The following is a 9,002-nucleotide window of genomic DNA, read 5'->3' as shown; positions in this document are numbered from 1 at the left end:
TAGTTTGGATAGGGGTTAGATAGTAATGGTGCGGCATATTTGATTCCCTTTTAAAAAAAACCTTTTTTTTGTTCGAGGAAAACCCCTTTCTTCCCCCTCCCGAGTCTTCCTCTCTCTTTTTTTTTTTTTTTTTTCTCTTTTCCCCCCCCCCTTTTTCCGGGGGGGTTTTTTTTTTTTTTAATTTTTTTTTCCCTTTTTTTTTTTTTTTTCCCCCCCTCTCCCCCCCCCCCCCCCCCCCTCTCTCTTTTTCTCTTTTTCCCCCCCCTCTTTTCCCCCCCCCCCCCCCCCCCCCCTCTCTCCCCCCCCCTCTTTTTTTAACCAAAACCCCTTTCCCCAAAAACCCCAAAAAAAAAAAAATTTTTTTTTTTAAAAAAAATTTTTTTGGGGGGGAATTTTTTTTTTTTAAAAAAAATTTTTTTAAAATTAAATTTTTAAAAAAACCCCCCCCTTTTTTTCCCATTATTTTATTATATTTTTTAAAAAAAATTTTTTTTTTTTGGGGGGTTTTTTTTGTGGTTTTTTTTTTTTTTTTTTTTGGGGGTTTTTTTGGGGGGTGTTTTTTTTTTTTGTGGGGTTTTGGGGTTTTTTTTTTGTGTGTGGGTTTTTGTTTGTGGGTTTGTGTGTTGGGGTGGGGTTTTTTGTTGGGGTGTGGGTTTGTTTTTGGGGGGGGTTTTTTTTTGGGGGGGGGTTTTTTTTTGGGGGGGGGGGGTTTTTTTTTTTTTGTGTTTTTAAAAAAAAAAACCCCCGGGGGGGGTTTTTTGGGGAAAAAGGTTTTTGGAAAAAAAACAAGAAAACCTTTAAAAAAAAATTTTAAAAAAAGGGGGAAATTTTAAAAAACCAAAAAAAATTTTTTTAAAAATTTTTTGGCCCCCCAAAATTTTTTTTTTTTTTTTTTTTAAAAAACCCCAAAAAAAAAGGAAAATTTTTTTTTAAAAATTTTTTTTTGGGAAAAACCCCCCCCTTTTTTTTTCCCCCCCCAAAAAAACCCCCCTTTTTAAAAAAATTAAAAAAAATTTAAAAAAAAAAAAAAAAAAAAAAAAAAAAAAAAAAAAAAATTTAAAAAACCCCCAAAAAAAAACCCCCTTTTTTAAAAAATTTTCCCCCCAAAACCCCCCCCCGGGTTTTTCCCCCCCCCCAAAAAAAAAGGGGGAAAAAAAAAAAAAATTTTTTTTTTTGGGGGGGGGGGGGGGGGGTTTTTTTTTTTTTTTTTTTTTTTGGGGGGGAAAAGGGGGGGGGCTTTTTGGGGGGTTTTTTTTTTGGTTTTTGGGTTTTTAGTTTTTTTGGTAAAAAAATTTTTATTTTAAAAAAGGGGGGGGTTTTTTTTTTTTTTTTTTTTTTGGGGGGAAAAAGGGGGGGCTTTTGGGCCTAAAAAGGGGAAATTTTGGGGAAAAGGGGTTTTTTCCCAAATTTGGAAAAATTTTTTTGGGAAAAAAAAAAAATTTTTAAAAAATTTTTTTTTAAAAACCCCCGGGGGGAAAGGGGGGTTTTTTTAAAAAAAAAAAATTTTTAATTTTTTTAAAAAAAAACCGGGGGTTTTTTTAAATTTTTTTCCCCCCCCCCGGGGGTTTTCCCAAACCTTAAAAAAAAAAAAGGAAATTTTTTTTAATTTTTTTTTTGGGGAAAAAAAGGGAAAGGGGGTTTTTCCTTTTTAATTTAAAAAGGGAAAAAAAAGGAAAAATTTTTTTTTGGGTTTTTCCCAAAGGGGGGGGTTTTTTTTTGGGAAAAAACCCCCCCCCCCTAAAAAAGGGGGGTTTAAAATTTTTTTAAATTTTTTTTTTTTTTTTGGGGGGTTTTTCCCCCTTTTTTAAAAAAAATTTTAAAAATTTTTTTTTTTTTTAAAAAAAAAACCCCCCCCCTTAAATTTTTTGGGCCCCTTTTTATAATTTTTTAAAAAATTTTTTTTTTTTTTCCCCCCCCCCTTTTTTCCCCCAACCCCCTTTTTAAAATTTTAAAAATTTTTAAAAAAATTTTTTTTTTTTGGGGGTTTTTGGGGTTTTTTTAAAAATTTTTTTTGTTTTTTTTTTTTTTTTTTCCCTTTTTTTTGGTTTAAAATTTTTTTTTTAAAAAAATTTTTTTTTTTATTTGGAAATTTTTAAAAATTTTTAATTTTTTTTTGGGAAAATTTAAAAATGGTTTTTTGGGGGAAAAATTTTTTTTTTAAAAAAATTTTTCCCCTTTTTTAAAAAAAAAAAAAAAACCCCCTTTTTTTTTTTTTTTTCTTAAATTTTTATTTTTTGGGGAAAAAAAACCCCCCCTTTAAATCCCCCTTTTTAAAAAAAAATTTTTTTTTGGCCCCTTTTTTTTTTTTTAAATTTTTTTTCCCCTTTTTCCCCCCCCCAAAAAAACCCCCCCTTTGGAATTTTTTCCCTTTTTTTTTTTTTTCTTTTGGGTTTTTTTTAAAAAATTTTTTAAAATTTTTTTAAAAAATTTAAAAAACCCCCCCTCCATCCTCCCCTTTTTTCCTTTTCCCCAAAAAAAAAAAAAAATTTTTTCCGTTTTTTTTAAAAAAAATTTTTTTTCCCCCAAAAAAACCCCCCCTTTTTTGGGGGTTTTTTCCGGGGGTTTTTTTTTTTTCCCTTTTGGGTTTTTTTTTTTTTTAAAAAAAAAATTAAAAAAATTTTTTTTTTTTGGGGAAAAAAAAATTTTTTTGGTTCTTTTTTTTCCCCCCTTTTTTAAAAAATTTTTTGGGGGGGGAAAAAGGGGGAAACCCCCCCCCCGGGGAAGGCCGGGGCCCAAAAAAAGGGGGTTTTTTTTTTGTTGGTTTGGGGTTTAAAAAAATTTTTTTTTGGGGGTTTTAAAAAAAATTTTTTTTTTTTAAAAAAAAAAAAACCCCCCCCCCAAGGGGAAAAAATTTTTTTTTTTTTAAATTTTTTAAAAAAAAAAATAAACCCTTTGGGGGGGGGGGGAAAAAACCCCTTTTTAAAAAACCCCGGGGGGTTTTTTTTAAAAACCCCCCAAAATTTTTTTGGTTTTTGGGGGAAAAAAGGGGGGTGGGTTTTAAAAGGGGGGGGGAAAAAGGGAAAAAAGGGGGGGGAAAAAAAGGGGAAAAAATTTTTGGGGGGGAAGGGTTTTGGGGAACCCCCTTTTTTGGGTTTTTTTAAAAATTTTTTTTTTAAAAATTGGGGAAAAAAAACCCAAAAATTTTTTAATTAAAAAAAACAATTTTTTTGGGTTTTTTTAAAAAGGGGGGAAAAAAGGGGGGGGTTTTTAAAAAAAAAATTTGGGGAAAAAAAAAAAAAGGGGGGGGGGGGTTTTTTTGGGGGAAAGGAAAAAAAAATTTTTTTTTTTTTTCCCAAAAAATTTGGGAAAGGGGAAGGGGGAAAACCCCCCCCTTTTTTTTTTCCCTTTAAAATTTTTTAGCAGGCATCACTCACATTTCAAGTGTTATTACATTTCATGATGTGATGGTCATGTCATCCAGATTGTAGGTTAAAAATTTAGTTTCAATTTACATAGCCATATGGTAAAGGTAAATGTTGCTTGTTTTAGATAGAATAACCAAATAAACACTTCATGACATCTTTGCAAGGTGATGAAAGGAGTTGTGAAACATGTAATTCTGTGGTACATTATTTTGCATCTACCACTTAGACTGGTATCTTATCTATTTGGGGAGTGATTGTAGTGGGTGTGATTGCCCACTACAGTCACAGTGGAGATCAGCTGGGGAGCTGGGAGGCCCCCTAGTCAGCAAAGGACTGGACAGTCCTGAGTTGCTGTTGCTTGCTGTGGTGCGACTGGAGGATCACAATGCTGATCTCAGTTCCGGATTCTGCGGCTGAAATACATTAGCGCTGTTTAAGCGTACAGTGATGTGGACAAGGCTGTGACCCAACCTGCAAGTATGCTAAGCTTCAGGTTGTGGGGTTATGCTGCTACAATACTCTGGTAAACATTTCCAGGAAAATGTAATGACACTAACCCCATCATAAAGAAAAGGGAAAACTACACTCACTTGTATATGAAATAATCTGCACAGGCATGAATAGTATCAGAAATAAGAAAAGTTGGGACTAATGCCATCCAGAGAATAAGTCCACAGCAGAACTGGGATGGAAGAAGTCTGATAAGGTGAAAGTCTGGGTGATTGGATGGAAGTCTGGGGTGAAGCCCCTGGGTTAGGAAGGTTTTTGGTTCATACTGTGATTTTTGTAGATTTCCAGGGGTGGCTGGGGTAACAGGGACTTAGTCTCAGATTGTTATGGTACCTTCATAACAATACAACAGATTTGTGCATATTACAGTGTGAATAATTGAAACAGAATAATAATTGGAATGTTGGATGGCTGTGTGAAACAAAAAAATTACCTACATATAGTTTCAATTTCAAACAGCCATATGGTACAAGGTAAACTTTCTTGTATTGGACAGAATGTCAGAAAATAATACACTTTTTATCTATGATATTTTCTTTGCACATTCACAATAAAGTTGTGCAACATGTAGTACTGTGGTTTACAACTACATAATGATCACACTAAGATAGGGAAAATGTAACAACCATTGTCATAAAGAAGGGAAAACTACATTTACGGATACATAAGATAATCTGTGTAGTCAAAGAAGAACTTCAGACTGGAAGAAAATAGGCTGTGATAAATTCTGCACAGAGAGTAAGTCCATTGTGGTTGTGTGTGGGTCTGGTTGATTTGGATGGTTGAGGATCATCGTGCATTCCATGTTCGATACAATGCTGATTAATCTCAAATATTATCGGCACATTCACTACTTTATTTCTTTATATTTCTATCTTCTAATCTGGCATCCCTGTATCATGTCAACACTTAGCTTCAAGTAGTATGCCTTCAGACATTATTTATTAACCCTTTGCCGAAGGGTGGCATGTACGTACATGCCATGGCATGGCTGGACTATCTGCCGGGGGCATGTACATACATGCCATGGTGTATGTATGGACATGCCATGAGTTTTTTTTTTTTTTTGTTACAATCACGGCAAAATATTATTTTTCTGCCACTGAAAATGTGATGAAGTCGTTTTTAATACTTAATGAGTCTGGGAGCTATACGTGTTGTTCACATATACTTTAGTTTTCATTAGAACTGCACATATTCAGGATTTCATGTTCTTATTTGTTTTTATTTAATTTCACAGTCATTTCTTTATTTTTTTGTTTCTTAACCATTTCCCGATGGGTAGTATTCATAATGGCCCGGGCCCCGCTGCCGGGGGCTCATATCGTCACCCAAGCATGCGCGACCGCTCATGCCCAATACCAGCTTCCCTTGCCTTTTCTTCGTAATACTAAGAGCCTATGTTGTATTTTCAGTATTATTATTTTCAAAGGTCTCTATTTGCCATATTTCCTGATAAATCAAGACTGTAGGATATTTTGGTTGTTATATAGACTCCATAGTTGATCATTATTTGCTCTATAGTCTGAATAAAATAAGCCGTGTATAGTATTATGGAGTTGAAACCGTAGATTTTTTTAGTTATTTTATAAGATAAACTTAAGTTTCAACAGGTTTATATTATCACTCTCATATAGATATACTTTTATGTTCAGTGTTTTTATAAATACCTGTTTTTTTATTTATTTATTTTTTCCAAAAATACATATCGGTATTTTCATGTGGTTTTATATCATCACTTCGTGACACTATATTTTATCTCTGGCCAATGTAGTCAATTACTGACCTGATTTTTTTTACGCTAACCTCGGAAGCCCAAGTAGCCTTTATGAAATGCATAGTATGGGAAAAATGAGAAAAAGTCTTAAAAACTACTTAATCACATTTTTAGTGGCAAAATAATATTATTTTGCCGTAATTGTAACAAAAGAAAAAAAAACAAACTCATGGCATGGCCATACATACACCATGGCATGTACGTACATGCCACCCGTCGGGGAAGGGTTAATAATCACTGGTTGGAGTTCATTGATACCAGATTTCATAGGTTTCAAGTTGATGCTGAAGGGGATGACATATACGTACATGCCATGCCCACTTTGAGTCAAGTTTATTAATTGTCTTGACACATAGATGGCTCCAGCAGTACTTAGTCACCTATGAGCCAGTTACTAGCACTACGTATCCCACCTGTTTACCCTTTTCCTTGATTTTCTGAAATATTTTCTTTTATTTTATATTACTGTTAGTAATGTCAGTAACATTGTAATGATTATAATGTCTATAATGATAGTAACTGCATTGATCTGGATGCTCTAAGCTAGGGCAGATTGAAGATAATATTCTTCAGTAGCCCATTCATGGCAACTTAAATTGTTAAAAAAATTGACAAAGTTGGGGACTTAATTTCTTGTGGGTCTGTCCATATTGTAAAGAGTTACTGATTTGATAGCATTTATGTACAGACTCAAAGAAAGAAGGAATCATTAAAGAGGTTGACTAAATGACCACTTGGTGGCTGAGCACTTGTGGAGCCATCTATATGTTGAGACATTTCACAAAATCATACTACAGTGAACACTTTATTTTCCCAGCAGGACAGGGTTAAGATAGGTTCTAGAAAATGACCAAATTTTCTGTGACATTTCTACTTTAATTTGGCAATAAAGAAATTAATTGATAACAATCAGCCATACATCCCGCTAAATATCAGCCAATGAGAATGTCCATAGCATGTTTCCCCAAAAATATGCACCAACAATATACCTTCAGCAAATGAATGCCCCCAAAGTAGTGTGGATACCACATACTACTTGGAAAGTTTTGTTTCTATTAATAATGGGCATTTTAAAGACTCCCCTGCAGATTTATGGTTAAATAGGGAATCAATTTAAGTTTTGTCATGCCTGAATATAGATAGTGGGTATGTGTTGACCTTTGCCTGGTTGTTGAGTACATTATTTGTCTTATATATGCTAATTGCATTGTTATTTTTCATATTGATATTTCAAGTTGATAAATGAAGTCTGTTGTAAACTTAAAAACATTCATATGAGTATTATTTTTAATAGTAGTGTTATCTATTTGATGGAAAATTATTTTTTTCTTTCAGGATTTTGAGGGGCAGAAATTGGCAGAAAGACTATTCCAGATAATAGTTGTTGCCTTTGGTGTAAGTATCATATGTTGTTTAGCATCATTACCACTTTGCATCATCATTACTTTATTTTTATTATTATTAGTGTGAATGTTTTAATGTTGTCCTTTTTATCATCATGGTCAGTGTTATGGTCATTTTCACTGTCACTGTCACTGTTACTGTCACCACCATTGTCATCATCTTCATCTTCATCATTACCTTTATCATTTTCGGTTATAATTACAAGTGCAGCTAAATCTTTATAATTATCATTATTTAATGATATATGACTTCATTTTTTTTTTTTTTATAAATCTAAATAGATTATGTTCATGATTGTTTAGTCTCAGAATATGTAAAATGAATTTATTATTTAGCTTATTTATTTTTTTCATGTTGAGTTCATAATAAACAAGGAAATTGTTAGCGTTCATACACCTACACTCCCTTTTCATGGATGTGAATATTTTATTTTTCTTTCAGGCTGTTGGCTGGCTCTGGGGTTATTATGTACAGGACTTCCACATGACCGTGCTCACACTTGGTGCTGGATTCATCTTGGCCTGTTTGGTAAGTTGTGGTTGTGCAGTGGGGTTCAACACTCTGGGGGTAGGTCCAGCCATCACTTATCTGCACTCATGCAAGCCTATATGGTGATGTCAATAAGGGGGAAATATATAGATTTTTTAAAAAGTAATTACTGACCATTTGTGTGGGGTGGAATAGTCTTAGAATTTAGGTTAATGGAAAATATGCACGAGTGTGAAGTGCTGCCTTTATCCCATCCATGAAATGTAAGCTTTGGCAGCTTTTTTTCAGAGTTTATCATTGTTGTTTAGACATTTACATATGGTATAGATGTTTTGAGACTTTGCTTCAAGTTTCTGTTTAAGTTTGTGTGAAATAATTTTACTGTATTATGTAGTATTTCTAGTCAAGAATTCTTTGATTTTTTCACAAGGGGAAGGAGACCTTAAAATAAATACACAGGACAGTCACTGATCTCAAGATACCTTTCAGGTAACTTTACCCCCATGGCCCATCTACCGCCGATACCCCCTGAAGTGGGCCCCTGCACAAGACGCCCCCTCGTCTGCCTCCACCTCTGATGGCACCAGCTCCAAGAAGAAGAAGAAATAGGCACATAGCACTAGTGGATTTAGATGTCGTACATTCTTGGTGTTATATAGGGAGAACCTTATTTCAAAGTGAGATTTGTGTCACATTTTTTGTAACTTGATCTGGTTTCATTGCATTTTCTATTTTTGTAATTATTTAGGTTAATGAGCCTCCTCTGTAGTGACTCCTTATATTTTACATTCAAATTTTTTTTTATTTTATCTTTTGCACTGACCGAGAGCAGGGAATTGCCAACTTAAAAAGATAGTCAAGTTATTTATTTTCACCCAAACATAGACAAAGAGATTTAAGGGAAACTTCTATGATTTCGTACAAGTGAAAGTGGTGGTTGGATTTCCATGATGTGTATGAATGGAAGGTTGGATTTGAAAAAAATTTATATTAAACTTGAAACGGATTATTTTCTTTTTATTATCCAGCTCCCCCTTTTCTATTTAAGAAATGTTGATCACTTATACATATTACAACTTTTGAAAAATACCAGGGTAGGTAATTTTCTTTTTATATATATTTAGAAATATTATGTAATCAATATGTTTATTTTATTTATTTACTGAAAAAATTCTGATATGCTATCATCTAAGATTATTAGCTGCCTATTCAGAATACAGTGATAGGGTGGTGCCTGGGGGCAAATCCCCTGATTAATAAAGTTTTTTAGTAGATAAGACAATGTTTGTGGATTCCCAGTCTCCTAAGCTCCCCCATGACAACAATGAGCAAGGGATTGTGGGGTCAATATACTTAAACTGAGGTGAAATGCAATGATTTTGAGTAAAAGATATTATTCAGTGTATTCTCATTGAAAGTATTAACGTCTTGGATCCGAATGCTTCATAGCCCGCACT

The 9,002-nt window shown here is 33.5% G+C and overlaps 1 protein-coding gene across 1 annotated transcript; it reads left to right on the top strand.

Moving 5' to 3' along the window:
• Nucleotides 1-6,963: 6,963 nt before the first annotated feature.
• LOC119577148 (signal peptidase complex subunit 1-like) lies at nt 6,964-8,552 on the top strand (the record flags this gene model as incomplete). The annotated part of the gene is made up of 3 exons (XM_037924845.1): nt 6,964-7,047; nt 7,498-7,584; nt 8,035-8,552. Coding segments are annotated over 3 exons (291 nt in total), but the record flags the coding sequence as incomplete, so codon positions are not given.
• Between the last annotated feature and the right edge of the window lie 450 nt (nt 8,553-9,002).

This window comes from Penaeus monodon, chromosome 9 (genome assembly GCF_015228065.2).
Source record: "Penaeus monodon isolate SGIC_2016 chromosome 9, NSTDA_Pmon_1, whole genome shotgun sequence".
In the NCBI taxonomy this organism is placed as follows: Eukaryota; Metazoa; Arthropoda; class Malacostraca; order Decapoda; family Penaeidae; genus Penaeus; species Penaeus monodon.
This window is presented reverse-complemented; position numbering and strand designations above follow the sequence as displayed.